The sequence below is a fragment of the Manis pentadactyla genome, chromosome 1, assembly GCF_030020395.1.
Source record: "Manis pentadactyla isolate mManPen7 chromosome 1, mManPen7.hap1, whole genome shotgun sequence".
Taxonomy (NCBI): domain Eukaryota; kingdom Metazoa; phylum Chordata; class Mammalia; order Pholidota; family Manidae; genus Manis; species Manis pentadactyla.
In genome coordinates, this window is record NC_080019.1 from 168,988,052 (window position 1) to 169,005,689 (window position 17,638).

Here is a 17,638-nt window from a genome sequence, read left to right on the forward strand (position 1 = left end):
AGGATGAACAAAGCTGGGGGGATTATGCTCCCCAACTTCAAGCTCTACTACAAAGCCACAGTAATCAAGACTATTTGGTACTGGCACAAGAACAGAACCATAGACCAATGGAACAGAGTAGAGAGCCCAGATATAAAACCAAGCATATATGGTCAATTAATATATGATAAAGGAGCCATGGACATAATGGGAAAATGACAGCCTCTTCAACAATGGTGTTGGCAAAACTGGAAGCTACATGCAAGAGAATGAAACTGGATTACTATTTAACCCCATACACAAAAGCAAACTCGAAATGGATCCAAGACCTGAATGTAAATCATGAAACCATAAAACTCTTAGAAGAAAACATAGGCAAAAATGTCTTGAATATAAACATGAGCAACTTTTTCCTGAACACATCTCCTCAAGCAAGGGAAACAAAAGCAAAAATGAACAAATGGGACTACATCAAACTAAAAAGCTTCTGCAGAGCAAAGGACACCATCAACAACAAAAAGGCATCCTACAGTATGGGAGAATATATCTGTAAATGACATATCTGACAAGGGGTTAGCATCCAAAATATATAAAGAACTCACATGCCTCAACACCCAAAAAACAAATAACCCGATTAAAAAATGGGTGCAGGATATGAAGAGATAATTCTCCAAAGAAGAAATTCAGATGACCGATGGACACATGAAAAGATGCTCCAGATCAGTAATCATCAAGGAAATGCAAATTAAAACCACAATGAGATATCACCTCGCACCAGTAAGGATGGCCAGCATCGAAAAGACTAAGAACAACAAATGCTGGTAAGGATGTGGTGAAAGGGGAAGCCTCTTACACTGCTGGTGGGAATGTTAGCTAGTTCAACCATTGTGGAAAGCAATATGGAGGTTCCTCAAAAAACTAAAAATAGAAATACCATTTGACCCAGGAATTCCACTCCTAGGAACTTACCCAAAGGAAACAAGATCTCAGATTCAAAAAGGCATATGCAGCCCTATGTTTATCATAGCACTATTTACAATAATGAAGATATGGAGGCAACCTAAGTGTCCATCAGTAGATGAATGGATAAAGATGTGGTACATGTACACGATGGAATACTGTTCAGTCATAAGAGGAAAAGAGATCCTACCATTTGCAACAACATGGATGGAGCTAGAGGGTATTATGCTCAGTGAAATAAGCCAGGTGGAGAAAGACAAGTACCATATGATTTCCCCCATTTGTGGAGTATAACAACAAAGCAAAACTGAAGGAACAACACAGCAGCAGACTCACAGATTCCAAGAAGGGACTAGCAGTTACCAAAGGGGAGGGGTGTAGGAGGGCGGGTGGGGAGGGAGGGAGAAGGGGATTGAGGGGTATTATGTTTAGTACATATGGTGTGAGGGATCATGGGGAAAACAGTGTAGCACAGAGAAGGCAAATAGTGAATCTGTGGCATCTTACTACACTGATAGACAGTGACTGCATTGAGGTATGGGTGGGGACTTGATGATATGAGTAAATGTAGTGACCACATTGTTTTTTTCATGTGGAACCTTCATAAGAGTGTATATCAATAATACCTTAATAAAAAAATTTTTTTTAATGAGGGTGGTTTGGCCATGTCCTTAGCTTTGAACACAGTAGTGATCTCCTTACCAGGAGGAAATGGAATATGAGAAATCGATGCTATGCTGTAGCTTCATGTTTAATCACCTGGCGATAATTGTGATGAAATGCCATCTAAAGCCCTAAGGGGACCAGATGACCATTATGGTGGCAATAATGCTGCTCAGTGCACTGGTTGCCTATAAAACATGACGAGATCAGGGAGCTTCTGTGATGACCCGAACAGAATCACTTATTTCTAACAGATGCAAGGGTGACCTTGACCCCAAATTTAATTCTGTTGGTTGCAGAATTCCAACTTAAATTGAATTCACAGACTCAAAAGTCATACATGAGAAAGTTAGCACTGATTGATAAGGACCTGAGACTTTGCATAGGAATCATCTTGTTTGACTTGGGAAAAGCTGAGAATCTTGGAGTAGGCTGTCTTCTTGTTTCCAGTTGACAAATAGATAAGGCAATCCTCCCCTCACCTAATGTGAACCACTTCAACTGTGTTCTGTGTGCTAAATCCTTCTGCCTTCTGATACATATCAGGCAATAAATGAATCCCCTATTCTCAAACATCCCCAGTATAATCTTCTGTACTGGCCCTTTCCCATCAGCATCTAACATAAACAAGTCTCTTCTATCTTGGAAAGAATGCATTCCTCCCTCCGTTTCAGGGTTTTTCTATTTGCTGTCCTATTTTCCTTTCCTTCTCTTTCACAGGAGTGCCTACAAAAAATGATGAGCTCAAATCTTTATCTTAGTTCAAGTCAGAGAATCAGAAAGCTGCTGTAGTGGTCCTAAAAGAATCACTTATTTCTTATAGCTTCAGGGCTGACCTTGACCCACAGGGAAAGGAGAGAGAGATTAATTCCACAGCTAAACTCCTTCAACTCCCTCTTCACCACCTACTCAATCTTCAACCCACTGCAGTTGGGTTTCTAACTTTTTTACAGTGTTCCAGCAGGAAGCGGAATCCATCGCAGATGGTTCAAAAGAAGGGGTTACTTACAGAAATATAGGCCACAGACATATGATGGTGACACACTCAGAGAGCAGGGACAATGAGAAGCTGTTATCATTCCTAGGGCTGAGGAGACAGAAGGAACTAGAATAGTGAGGACTGGAACCAGGGAGAAGAGGACACCTGGTGGGAACTGAAGGGAGGTGGGATGCACCTGCATCCAGAGACCAGACACCAAAGCAGGAAGGGAATCTTGCCCGCTTTATCTGCTTTGTCATCTGCTGTTGCCTCACATTGGCCAAACCCAAGTGGAGGTCGGAGGGTAAGAGAGCCCAAGTGATAAAGTCCACAGAGCTCAGCCTCTTGGGCACAGAGAAGAGGACACCAAAACAGTTGCTCACAGACTCTGTTTCATGAAATCCAATGTCTTGCTTTGACACTGTTGAGCACTGCCTCTTTGAACTATCATCTTGGGGTGGCAGACATTTTGCTGCTTTTCCTTCTCTCTCAGATGCTCCCGCTCAGTCTCCTTTGCCAGTTGCTCTTCTTCTGCCCATTCCTTGTATATTAGGGTTCTCTACGTACTCCCATGGCTACACTCATAAATTGAAAACTGACAAATCTCTTTCTCTGGCTCAGATTTCTTTCCTGAGCTTTAGACTTCAGAGTAGATAACTAGAACATTTACCTGCCCCTTCACCTGATGATGCCAGAGCACCTCATACTCAACCTGTCCCAAATTGAACTCACCTCTCACCCTCCTCCCTGAAAACTTGCACATCTTCCTTTGTCTCACTGCATAAGATTTCTGTCTACCCAGTTGTCCAATCAATCATCCAAGCCATTCTCTTTGATTCTGATAGAATGACTTTTCTAAAATGAAAAATACAATCAATTTACTCCTTTGCTGTCAATGGCATATTAAGTCCATGATAAAGTCTAAAGTTCTTAATGTGGCTTACAAAGCTTGTGTCAAAGATTTCTAGCTCTCCATGGTCCATGCTAGCTGTTCACCAAGGTCCATGAACATTTTTGGGGGCGGGGTGGAGGATGGCAGGTGGCTTAAGCAACAGAAGTTTATTGTCTCACAGTTCCAGAGGCTGGAATCCAAGATCAAAGTGTCAGTAGGGCTGGTTTCTCCTGAGGCCTGTCCTTGACTTGCAGACAGCTGCCTTCTCAATTTGTATCCTCACATGTTTGTCCATCAGTTTGTGTGTCTGTGTCCTAGTCTCTTTTTATTTTCACTTTTTATTTATTATGTTTTATTTTCTTATTAAGGTATCACTGATATACACTCTTATGAAGGTTTCACATGAAAACCATTGTGGTTACATTCACCCATATTATCAAGATCCCCCCATACCCCATTGCAGTCACTGTCCATCGGTGTAGTAAGATACCACAGAGTCACTAATTGCCTTCTCTGTGCTACACTGTCTTCCCCAGGACCGCCCCCCCCACACCATGTGTGCCAATCATAATACCCCTCAATCCCATTCTCCCTCCCTCCCCACCCACTCTTCCCCATCCCTCCCCTTTGGTAACTGCTAGTCCCTCTTGGAGTCTGTGAGTATGCTGCTGTGTTGTTCCTTCAGTTTTGCTTTGTTGTTATACTCCACAAATGGGGGAAATCATATGGTACTTGTCTTTCTCCACCTGGCTTATTTCACTGAGCATAATACCCTCTAGCTCCATCCATGTTGTTGCAAATGGTAGGATCTCTTTTCCTCTTATGACTGAACAGTATTCCATCGTGTACATGTACCACATCTTTATCCATTCATCTACTGATGGACACTTAGGTTGCCTCCATATCTTCATTATTGTAAATAGTGCTATGATAAACATAGGGCTGCATATGCCTTTTTGAATCTGAGATCTTGTTTCCTTTGGGTAAGTTCCTAGGAGTGGAATTCCTGGGTCAAATGGTATTTCTATTTTTAGTTTTTTGAGGAACCTCCATATTGCTTTCCACAATGGTTGAACTAGCTAACATTCCCACCAGCAGTGTAAGAGGCTTCCCCTTTCACCACATCCTTACCAGCATTTGTTGTTCTTAGTCTTTTCGATGCTGGCCATCCTTACTGGTGCGAGGTGATATCTCATTATGGTTTTAATTTGCATTTCCTTGATGATTACTGATCTGGAGCATCTTTTCATGTGTCCATCAGTCATCTGAATTTCTTCTTTGGAGAAATTTCTCTTCATATCCTGCACCCATTTTTTAATCGGGTTATTTGCTTTTTGGGTGTTGAGGTGTGTGAGTTCTTTATATATTTTGGATGGTAGCCCCCTGTCAGATATATCATTTACAAATATATTCTCCCATACTGTAGAATGACTTTTTGTTCTACTGATGGTATCCTTTGCTCTGCAGAAGCTTTTTAGTTTGATGTAGTCCCATTTGTTCATTTTTGCTTTTGTTTTCCTTGCTCAAGGAGATGCATTCAGGAAAAGTTGCTCATGTTTATATTCAAGACATTTTTGCCTGTTTTCTTCTAAGAGTTTTATGGTTTCATGACTTACATTCAGGTCTTTGATCCCTTTCGAGTTTACTTGTGTATGGGGTTAAATAGTAATCCAGTTTCATTCTCTTGCATGTAGCTGTCCAGTTTTGCCAATACCAGTTGTTGAAGAGGCTGTCATTTCCCCATTGTATGTCCATGGTTCCTTTATCATATATTAATTGACCATATATGCTTGGTTTTATATCTGGGCTCTCTACTCTGTTCCATTGGTCTATGGTTCTGTTCTTGTGCCAGTACCAAATAGTCTTGATTACTGTGGCTTTTTAGTAGAGCTTGAAGTTGGGGAGTGTAATCCCCCAGCTTTATTCTTCCTTCTCAGGATTGCTTTGGCTATTCAGGGTCTTTTGTGGTTCCATATGAATTTTAGAACTATTTGTTCCAGTTTGTTGAAGAATGCCATTGATATTTTGATAGGAATTGCATTGAATGTGCAGATTGCTTTAGCAAGATGGCCATGAAAATACTAATTCTTCCTATCCATGAATATGGGATGTATTCCCATTTATTGGTATCTTCTTTAATTTCCCTCATGAGTTTCTTGTAGTTTTCAGGGTATAGTTCTTTCACTTTCTTGGTTAGGTTTATTCCTAGGTATTTTATTCTTTTTGATGCAATTGTGAATGAAATTGTTATCCTGATTTCTTTTTCTGCTAGTTCATCATTAGTGTATAGGAATGCAACAGATTTCTGTGTATTAATTTTGTAACCTGCAACTTTGCTGAATTCAGATATTAGTTCTAGTAGTTTTGAAGTGGATTCTTTAGGGTTTGTTGTATACAATATCATGTCATCTGCAAACAGTGACAGTTTGACTTCTTCCTTACCAATCTGGATGCCTTTTATTTCTTTGTGTTGTCTGTTTGCATGACTAGGACCTCCACAACTACATTGAATAAAAAGTAGGGAGAGTGGGCATCCTTGTCGTGTTCCTGATCTTAAAGGAAAAGCTTTCAACTTGTCGCTGTTAAGTATGATGTCGGCTGTGGGTTTGTCATATATGACCTTTATTATATTGAGGTACTTGCCCTCTATACCCATTTTGTTGAGAGTTTTTATCATGAATGGATGTTGAGTTTTGTCAAATGCTTTTTCAGCATCTATGGAGATGATCATGTGGTTTTTGTCCTTCTTTTTGTTGATGTGGTGTATAATGTTGATGGATTTTCGAATATTGTGCCATCCTTGAATCCCTGGAATTAATCCTACTTGGTCATGATGGATGATGTATTTTTTAATGTATTTTTGAATTCTGTTTACTAATATTTAGTTGAGTATTTTTACATCTATGTTCATCAGGGATATTGGTCTGTAATCAGCTTTTTTTGTGATATCTTTGTCTGGTTTTAGTATTAGAGTGATGCTGGCCTCATAGAATGAGTTGGGACTTTTTGAAAACTTTAAGAAGGATGGGTCTTAGGTCCTCACTAAATGTTTGATAAAATTCTATGGTGAAGCCATATAGTCCAGTGCTTTTTTTCTTAGGTAGTTTTTTGATTACCAACTCAGTTTCCTTGCTGGGAATTGGTCTGTTCAGATTTTCTGTTTTTTCCTGGGTTAGCCTTGGAAGGTTGTACTTTTCTAGAAAGTTGTCCATTTCTTCTAGGTTATCCAGTTTGTTAGCATGTAATTTTTCATAGTATTCCCCAATAATTCTTTGTATTTCTGTGATGTCTGTAGTGATTTTTCCTTTCTCATTTCTGATTCTGTTTATGTGTGTAGACTCTTTTTCTTGGTAAGTCTGGCTAGGGGTTTATCAATTTTGTTTACTTACTTGAAGAACCACTCCTGCTTTCATTGATTCTTTCTTTTGTTTTACTCTTCTCAATTTTATTTATTTCTGCTCTAATTTTTATTATGTCCCTCCTTCTACTGACTTTGGGCCTCATTTATTCTTCTTTTTCTAGTTTCATTAATTGTGAGTTTAGACTGTTCATATAGGATTGTTCTTCCTGAGTTAAGCCTGTGTTGTAATATACTTCCCTTTTAGCACAGCCTTCGCTGCATCCCAAACATTTTGCTGTGTTTAGTTATTGTTGTCATTTGTCTCCATATATTGCTTGATCTCTGTTTTTATTCAGTCAATAATCCATTGATTATTTTGGAACATGTTGTTAAGGCTCCATGTGTTTGTGGGCTTTTTTTTTTTCTTTCTGTAATTTATTTCTAGTTTCATACCTTTGTGGTCTGAGAAGCTCCTTGGTACAATTTCAGTCTTTTTGAATTTACTGAGGCTCTTTTTGTGGCCTACTATATGATCTATTCTTGAAAATGTTCCACATGCACCTGAGAAGAATGTGTATCCTACTGCTTTTGGGTGGAGTGTTCTGTAGATGTCTGTTATATCCACCTGTTCTAATATGTTGTTCAGTGCCTCTGCCTCCTTACTTATTTTGTCTGGTTGATCTGTCCTTTGAAGTGAGTGGTATGTTGAAGTCTCCTAAAATGAATGTATTGCATTCTATTTCCCCCTTTAATTCTGTTAGTATCTGTCTCACATATATAGGTCCTCCTATATTGGGTGCATAGATATTTATAATGGTTATATCCTCTTGTTGGACTAACCCCTTTATCATTATATAATGCCCTTCTTTGTCTCTTATGACTTTCTTTGTTTTGAAGTCTATTTTGTCTGATACAAATACTTCTACTCCTGCTTTTTTCTCCCTATTAGTGCATTAAATATCTTTTACCATGCCTTCACTTTTAGTCTATGTATGTCTTTGGGTTTTAAGTGAGTCTCTTATAGGCAGCATATAGCTGAGTCTTGTTTTTTTATCCATTCACTTGACTCTATGTCTTTTGGTTGGTGCATTCAGACCATTTACATTTAGGGTAATTATCGATAGTCTTTGTCTATCCCTTGACTGACTTTGGGGGTAGTTGATTTGATTTTGCATCTGCTTAGTAATTAATTGGTCTACTTTCTTTACTGTGGTTTTGTTTCCTCTGATGACTGCTATTGAGCCTTAGGAACACTTCCATCTAGAACAGTCCATTCAAAATACACTGTAGAGGTGGTTTGTGGGAGGTAAATTCTCTCAGCTTTTGATTTTCTGAAAATTGTTTAATCCCTTCTTCAAATTTAAATGGTAATCTTGCTGAGTAGAGTATTTGTGGTTTTAGGCCCTTCTGTTTCATTGCATTCATTATGTCATGCCACTCCCTTCTGGTCTATAAGGTTTCTGTTGAGAAGTCTGATGATAGCCTGATAGGTTTTCCTTTGTATGTGATCTTTTTTGTCTCTCTGGCTGCTTTCAATATTCTGTCCCTATCCTTGATCTTTGCCATTTTAATTATTATATGTCTTGCTGTTGTCTTCCTTGGGTCCCTTGTATAGGGAGATCTGTGCACCTCTGTGGCCTGAGAGACTATCTTATTCCCCAGATTGGGAAAGTTTTCAGCAATTACCTCCTCAATGACACTTTCTATCCCTTTTTCTCTCTTCTTCTTCTGGTACTCCTATAGTATGAATACTGTTCCATTTGAATTGGCCACACAGTTCTCTCAATATTCTTTCATTCCTAGAGATCCTTTTATCTCTCTATGCCTCAGCTTCTTTGCATTCCTGTTCTCTAGTTTCTTTTTCACTTACTGTCTCCTCTATTTCATCTAATCTGCTTTTAAATCCTTCCATTCTGTTTCATTTCAGATACTGAATTCTTCAACATTTGTATCTCATTTTTTAATTCCTCCCTAAGTTCTTGAATATTTCTCTGTAGCTCCATGAAAATGTTTGTGATTTTTACTTTGAAATCTCTTTCAGGAAGATGGATGAGTTCAGTTTCACTTGGCCCTCTTTCTGGTGTTTGTTGGATTTTTGGTTGAACAAGGTTTCTTTGACATTTCATATTTGTAGGTGATGTCCTTTAGTGCCCAGAAGCTCTACTGTCTGGAGCTGCTCAGCCTCTGCAGCAATGTCAGGGGTTGCAGGCATGCGGTGCTGGTGCCTGTTGGAAGGAAAAAGCTCTTTCCTGCTTCCTGGCTGCAGTGTTTGTCTCCACTGCCAGGGCCAGTGGGCCTTGCATGCAGGGAGAAGCCTCTATGGTTTGTGCTTGTAGCTGCCATAGTTAAGGCTGCCCTCTAGCTGGCCTGGTGCAATGGTGGGAGCAGCGGGTTTGCAAGCTGTTGCCCACTGGGAGGAAGGCACAGCAGGCTGTGTATCGCAGTGGGGGTCTCGTAGCTGTGTAGTCAGCCAAGGGAATGGTGTGCCTGAAGCTCCTGAAAGTTCCCAACCTGCAGGGCAGAGTACACCTGGAAAATTTTGTCCACCTGTCCTTTCTTTTGAGCAGCAAGCTCTGTGCAGTCCTTCCCACTTTAGCAGCCCTCTCACTGTCAGGAAGTCTCTCTGACTGCCTGCCTTTCTTTTGTCCCAGAATGGCCAGTTGTGGATATATGTTTTCCACAAGTGGCTGGAATATCAGTCTCTCCAAGTATTCCGCCTTTCTTAGCTTTCCAACCCCACTAATCTCCAGAGCACCATGTAATGTAGGTCCATGCTCCCAGAGTAGATCTCCAGGGCTGGGTGTTCAGCAATCCTAGGCATCTGCTCCATTTCTCTTCCTCCCTCCAGTGAGCTATGGTGGAGGAAGGTCTTAGGTCCCTCCGGACCATGGCTTTGGTACTTTACCCTTTTCCTTGAGGTCTGCTGTTTGCCCCAGGTGTAGGCAGTCTGCTGCAGCCTCCTTTCCTGTTGCTCTTTCAGAATTAGATGTATTTGCTGTATTTTAATATTGTATGTTCTTTGGGGAGGAGGTTTCTGTCTCACCTCTCACACCGCCATCTTTAAGCCTCACTGCAAGGTTCATGTTCTTTTATTCCTGGGTGCATTCTTTCCAGCAAGTCTTGAATTCAGGGTGACCATATGACTGAGTTCTAGCCAGTGGATAGCATTTCCAGCCCAGGATTTTTAAGAAATAGCTGCTTCTTTCACACTCTCTCTTTCCCTCTTCAGCAGTTAGGATGAAGCCCTAGAGGATGGCAAAGCCACAAGGTGAAATCATAAGCCACAAGGAGGAAAGCCACTACACACCAGAAACTTCTTTCAAAAATTAAAATGCAAAAAGGTTAAGTAGCTAGCCCAAGATCACATGACAAGTATTCGAAGGAGCCCAGATTTGTACCCAGACTGCCTTATGCCAGAAGGCCAGTTTCTGACCTCTGTGGTATACAGCTTGTCTTATTGCATATTAAGAGTTTTATTCTATTGCTTAATTGGGTATCTCTATTCAGTAAATCTTTTTCAGAATAAAGGATCATGTGTGCTTATTAACCATTGCTTTCTTGTACCTGGCAGAGTATCTGGCATATAATAAGTGCACAATAAATATCAAATGAGTAGCATTGGTGACTTAAGGAAAAGAAATGGACATAGAAAAGGATTAAATGGTTATTCCTTCTTGTTTTATTGCTTTTGCTCAGGAGAGAAAAGAGTATTTTAGGAGGAAAGCAGAAATCTCATATATAAAGGACAGAAGTCAATAATTGACATTATTTGAATTGTTAATTAATTCTCACATTTCAAAAGTCACTTGAATGGGTGAAAGTCATTTCCATGCATTTATAATTTATTTTGTTTATAATTTATTTTCTGTCTATAATTTATTTTCCTTAGGAAAAAGTTGTTCCTTTAGAAGAATTTCTAAATTTCTGACATGTAGAATCATTTTATGTCCAAATCCTATTTGTCCTTTAATTCTTAGACTCATTTCACCTACCCCAAAAGCTAAAACTCATCTCTTCTGTCTCTGATCTCTGTCTCACTTTATCTATACCTCTCTTATGATACTGGTTACAGTCTGCCTTGTCCTTGACATCTATGCTCAGTGCTGTGAACACCTTCATGCAGGAGATTTATATCCTTCATCCTGCTGGCACACAGGTGCTTAGAAATTCGTGTTGGATAACTACTGAATGAATTTATAGTGAATAAAAACACCTTCCAATAAGAACCAAGTACTAACCTCACATTAAGAGTTTCTTAATTCAAAAACTTTGATAACTCTAGAAGTTACTGGAACACATTTGCCAGGTCAGCTATACGCTTACATGAGTAATGTGTTAATATCCTATACATTAAGCCTCTAAAAATTTTCCTTGATTCTAAGACATATCCTGTCATAGATTTGAATTTAAATGCATACTTCTTGATTTAACATACAAAAATCAATTAATACAATACATCACATTAACAGAAATAAAGGCAGAAAATATATGATGATTTTAATTGATGCAGAAAAAAACATTTGACATATTCAACACCCTCTAATAATAAAAAACACTCAACAAACTATGAATAGAAGGAAACTACTTCAACATAATAAAAACCACATATGAAAAACCCACAGCTAACATATACTCAATGATGAAAGACTGAAAGCTTTTCCACTAAGAGAAATCACAAGACAAGGATGCCCATTTTTACCACTGCTACTCAGCACAGTACAGAAGTTCTAGCCAAAGCAAAAAGAGAAATAAAAGCCATTTAAAAAAAATACATACATCTACGTGACTATATATTTTTTAGAATTTTGGCATTTTTAGGGCTTTAAAAATAAAAATATATTTTCTTTCAAAGTGTAATTTTCATTCAAAAGTCTTCAAGAGACAGCTTCTTACTTTCATTGAGGGACTCTGCGAAAGTATAAGACTAACATATTTCATTTGAATTCCTGAAGTGAATTTTGGTTTGGATTTTGATCTAAATGTATAGGTATAAATTGCAGTTTAAAATCCGGACTGTATTATAATTTTCCTGAGTCAAATAAATGCAGGTTTAAAGATAACCCCATATAAAAATCTTTTAATTATCTCAAGAAACACTAAATGATGGTTGAAAAAGAAGGAAAGTTTAGAGACAAAAACGAGAAATGAGTTCTCAGAAACAAAGGCGGTGTGGAATTAAAACATTCCTGAGAAATCAGACTTTTGGAGCAATCTTTCAAATTCCTTTCATTTAATATATCTTTCTGTCATGATACTTAGATTCATATTTTTGTCTAACTTAATAGCTTTAAGTGTAATTATTCCCTGTGGACCTTTGCAGGGGCACCTTACCAAATATTTGCTCAGGACATCAGTCCTCTATTATGGCTCGTTCAACACCCGCGTTTTCCACCAGAGGGCAGCAAGAGGCTGTACCGGATTACTCATTCTAAATTGCTCTTTCTGGCGGCAGTTAAGAAGCCAGAGGAAACCTAATCTACATTACCTCCCACCAATGGAATCCTAGCTTCATAAGCTCAGACAGAATGGAGACACACCGAGTTATCTCTGGCAGAGGAGATCCAGATAATCAAAGAAACGTTTCACAGGCAAAGCAGATACACAGGATTTCAAGGCGTGGCCCATGAAGTGGAAAGTCACATGACCTAAAGACCTGACTTTGGCCAGGAATGGCATACCAGTTTTATTTTCAAGGAGCAGAATCTCCTGACCCTGGGAATGGCTAGATTTAAAAAAAACAGAAAGTTGATAATCAGATAATTGGCTGTGTTTTTTTCCTACATTAAAGACTAAATGCCCAAGAACTGGCCTTGCAGAAAATGAAATCATTATTTCTACTCTTTGACAGCCCTGAGGCAAAATTTCCAAGTCAGCTTTCTAAGGTGTACGAGGATTCAGCTGCTTGTTTTGCTTTCTTCTCTCTTGCCAGTTACCTCCTGAGAGCTGGGCATGGATCAGTAAGATCCCTCCTCCGCTGCCAGCACGTCTGTGCCTGATTTGGCGAGTGTCTAAAAAGGTACCAGGGCCTCCAGTGGAACAGTACACCCCAGTTCTATGCCAGGGGATGGAACCAAGCCACATTTCAGTGTCTGCTGCTCAACCAAGCCCCAAGCAAGGGCCATCTTTTCTGCCCAAGAAGTTGTTACTGGAGTCTGTCAAGTGTTTGTCTTTGCAACTAAACTGGTCAAGAAAATGTTTTTTAAAATGGGCTCACTTGAAAAGAAGATAGCCTTTCTACCTCCCAACATTTCCAAGACACCCTTCATCTATGCACCCAGACAGACCCACAAAAACACACATACATACCTGCACACATGCCAGGAAACAAAGCTCTCAATTAGACAGTCATGCTCCTATAAGCTCTCTCTTTTGCCCAGTATTCATTGCTATCTATTCTCTAAAATCTACTATGGGAGATGCGGACATAGCAAGAATTTTGCCTCAGGAGAACATAAAAGTGTGTATCCCGTGAGCAGGGCTTCCAAATAAGCAGAATTCAAATAGTGACAAGGTACTTAAGTATGATAAAGTCAACACACAGAGTCACATCTAACTCAGGTCAACTTTAATATAAAAATTAAGGATATTAAAATGAGCACTGAAAATATCCTCCCACAAGCAGGTATGTGTCATGAGAAAAGGAATATTTAGTCCCTTGTTCTAATGATAAATGAGTTAGTTCCTTCTAAGTATCTCTCCTGAGTATGTTCAATTAATATTTGTCAAAGGAATAACACACTTCAGAAATGTACCACATCAGAAAGTCCATTTCAGACCATCTTCACCGCCACCCCCCAGCATTAAAGCAGATTGTGGTTTCTTCAGTCGGACACTAGCATTAAGTGGTTGCCTTGCTTCAAGGGGCCGTGCGGTCTGCATCTTTAACAACCACCACATCCAGAGAGGCAAGGGGCTCAGCCCAGAGAAGCATGTGGGCACACGTACTGACTGAAGGAATGGGGGATTCCTGTCTTACACTCTCTCTGGGTAAGGATTGCCAGATTTAGCAAATAAAAATACAGGGTGCTCAGTTCAATTTGAATTTCAGATAGATGAATTTAGCATGGCACATATTTATGCTATAATAATATTCATTGTTTATCCAAAATTCAAAATTAACTGGGCCTTCTGTATTTTATCTGGCAACCCTACTCTGGGGTTATATTTTCTGAGCAGAAAGGTGGGAGAATTGTCCAACTTTTTAAATTATGATCTTTCTTTCTCTCTGGGCTCACAGGTGTATCCTTCTAACGTCAATGTATGAATGCCATTGTAGTATGATGATAATATAAGTGTGCCATCAAAAATTCCAGTATTTGAAAATATTCTCTGAATTCAAAGTTTTCAGAACCACTAGTATGTATATATCTTTTAGTAACCAGTCTTTGACCTGCATGAAGGGTCTGCCCCATAACCTTTTTCATGCCCCATACTTTGGGAAGTACTTTCTGGGCAGATAGCTCTTTTTAGAAGATTAAAACTAGGCTTAGGAGGTCCTGTGTTTCTTAAGTAATTTCCAGCCAATTGTCAACTTGCTAATTATGGAATGGATCTAACACTCAATTCTGGGGGTGGGATAGGAATTCATAATGCAAGAGAGTGTGGGGGAAAAGTACTGAATTAAGTAATGATAATATGAACTCAGCTTTTCCAATGTAAATACTACTCCCAGGCTTCTGTTCACCAACATCCCATATTAGTCCTGGACCAGAGCCTGGGGTTGCTGAGAACCCATACCTAGCTATAATTCTAACCAAGTGATAAGTTCACCTAGTCTCAAAGGGAGTGGGCCCACCTCTACCCTGAGCTCAGCCCTTGTACTTCATGGGTCAGCTTAACCAGTAGTCTCAGTGGATGACCCTGGACACCTTAGGAGGAGGTGGGGTGGGCGTGGGAGGAGTGGAAGGAGGCAGAGGAATCTAGCTAGTAACCAGGGAGAGGATGTGAATGGACACTTCCATAGGAAGATGTTTGCTCAAACAACCTCAAAGCTTGAGTTAGAGAATTTTGTAAAGAAAAGGCACTTTTGTCACTTGTAAGTATTATCACTTCCTACTGAACTATACTACAAATGGGTACTGTTGAGTAAAATGAGACCAATTAGATGAATAAAAATAAAGCTCTTACCTTTCTAGAAACTTCCATTATACTATATAGCATTTAAGAACTTTCATAAGTTAATACCAGTCTATCTTTCCAACCTCATCTCCTGCTACTTCTTTCTAGGACTGCCACACTCTACCCCAGGGTTTCTGAACCACAGCACTATGGACGTTTGTAAGGGGCTATCCTGTGCACTGTGGAACATTGAGCATCACCCCTGGCTTCTTCCCACTAGATGCCAGTAGCACCTCTATCCCCCAGGTCATGATAATAAAAAAATGTCCAGAGACATTGCCAAATGTCCTCTTAAAGACAAAATCACCCCATTTAAGAACCACTGGAGGATAGCACCTCCCACCCCTGTCCCCAGCATTGAGAACCACTGATCTAGCACATGAGACCACTTACCCTCCCAGGAGCACATTTTACACACCCTCCCACCCACCACCCCCACACACACCTTCCTCCTTGTCCTCTTTACCCACAACACCCTACTATCCCCTTTTCATTGGCAGGCTGTCATACTTATTCTTTTTTTTTTTTTTTAGATAATTATTTTTTATTGAAGGGTAGTTGACACACAGTATTACATTACATTAGTTTCAGGTGTACAACACAGTGATTCAACATTTATATACATGATCATTCTAGGTACCAGCTATCACCATACCAGGTTGTTACAATATTTTGACGATATTCCTTATGCTATACATTACATCCCGGTTACTTATTTATTTTACAATTGGAAGTGTGTACTTTTTTTTGTTGTTGTTGTTGAGGGCATCTCTCATATTTATTGATCAAATGGTTGTTAACAACAATAAAATTCTGTATAGGGGAGTCAATGCTCAATGCACAGTCATTAATCCACCCCAAGCCTAATTTTCGTCAGTATCCAATCTTCTGAAGCATAACGAACAAGTTCTTACATGGAGAACAAATTCTTACATAGTGAATAAGTTACCTGGTGAACAGTACAAGGGCAGTCATCACAGAAACTTTTGGTTTTGCTCACTGTCATACTTATTCTTGAAGGCCTAAATCAAATGCCAACTACCTATACACTTTTCCTTACAGTCCATGCCAACTTAATTTCCTTTCCGTCTTCTGGCTGTCAGAGGCACTGCACACATCTTTACTAGTACTAACAGCATTTAACATATGGAGCTACAATTATCTCTCCTCCCAAGAGACTTGAGAGTTCCGCAAGAGCAAAGTCTGTGTATCCACACTTCCCAGCCTGGTCTTGTCTGTGCATGTGTGCATGCGTGTGTCCCAGCAAATATCCACAGCTCTCTCAAAGTGTTTCTGTTAAAGCATAAACCAAAGTCCCAAGTTACACCATCTACTATATATTTCCTAAAGGAATATGTAGTTTTTCATACTCATCAAGTAGATCAAACTAAACCAGACTCCACTAGACTTTTATGCCTCAGCGAATCTGCATTACTTGTTATTTTCCAAACATGTTAGCACTTTCCCATGGTTACACAGTGGTTAAAACTGTTTTCTTCACCTGGGACACTCTGTTCTCATTTCTCCCTGTCAAAATTCTCTGCAAACACCACCTCTCCTTTTCACATCCCTAGACACACACAGGTGTGTGCACATGCATGCACACACACTCGTCCTTTGAAAACAGCATTGCCTGTTTCTAGCTCCCCTCAGCTCTGTCTTCTCCCCAATGGTCCTCTTCTGGAGTTGGCAAACAGTCAGTCCGTCTTCCTCCTTTTACTTCTGCTGCTCCTCATGAGTGACTTGCACATACGAGGCACTGAACAAGAATCTGTTGAACTGAATAGAAAAATCATTGGTTGTTTTAAAAACACTCAGTTACCATCCAGAGACAAATGTGAGTAAATTGACCAAGAAAAGGGATGGGGACACCATCAGAGTGAACCTCTAGAAAGATTAATTCTTCTGGGTCAGAAAGAAATGAGGGCGGCTTGTCAGGCAACCACAGAAGCCCCAGGGCGAGGTAAAACCAGCTGCTGTCAATAGCAAGGACGCAGGAGCCCTTCAAAATGACAAGGTAGGGATTTGGTGCTCCAATGGAATTGGGGCAAGGGGGAGGGAGGAGCAGGGATAACCAGTATTGTTCAGATCCTGATTCTGGGTACTGGGACGATGACAGAATCACTCACCAGCACATTGAGGTCTGAAGGAGAGAAGATAAGGAGCTCAGCAGTTGAGGTGTCAGTGAGCCACCCCCAAAGATATCACAGAGACAGCTGGAGAGGTGAGAGGGAAGCTTGGAGAGGATGGGAACCCAGCGGCAGGGTTCGGGGCCAGTCGTGTCACTGAGGCCAGGGGCCACACGGGTGGGATCTGTGACGGGAGAGGAGAGGGGCGGGTATGGAGGCAGGCAGGGGAGGAGGGGAGGCAGGGACCACAGTGCTGTGGAGGCCAAGAGGGAGGAATATTCCAGGGGTCTGAGGGACACAGAGCTGGGTGAGAACGGGGGCTGCAGGCAGGCCAGTGGACTCATTGGTCTGGGGATCTGCTGCTTTTGAGAGATGAGCTCCTGTGGGTCAGGGGGCTGGAAGCAGGCTGCTAGCAGGTAAGGAGTGAGGGACCGCTGAGACTGTCACGGCTGAGACAGAAGAAGGTGATTTCCCAACGGGTGTGTGAGCAAAAGGAAGGCCTCAGCGCTGCAGTAGCTGAAGGGACAGCAGAGTTCAAAGGGGTTGTTTGTTTTTAGGTCGCAGGGGACTGGAACTTG

At 40.4% G+C, this 17,638-nt stretch overlaps 1 protein-coding gene across 1 annotated transcript in view; it reads left to right on the forward strand.

Annotated features, from left to right (window-relative positions):
- GTPBP8 (GTP binding protein 8 (putative)) overlaps nt 1–12,616 on the forward strand; it is a 44,849-nt gene extending 32,233 nt beyond the window's left edge. Inside the window, exon 6 of the mRNA XM_036929563.2 lies at nt 12,134–12,616. Within this exon, the coding sequence (XP_036785458.1) occupies nt 12,134–12,245 (112 nt within the window). The 3' untranslated portion in view covers nt 12,246–12,616. The remainder of the gene's footprint in view (nt 1–12,133) is intronic.
- The last annotated feature ends 5,022 nt before the right edge of the window (nt 12,617–17,638 follow it).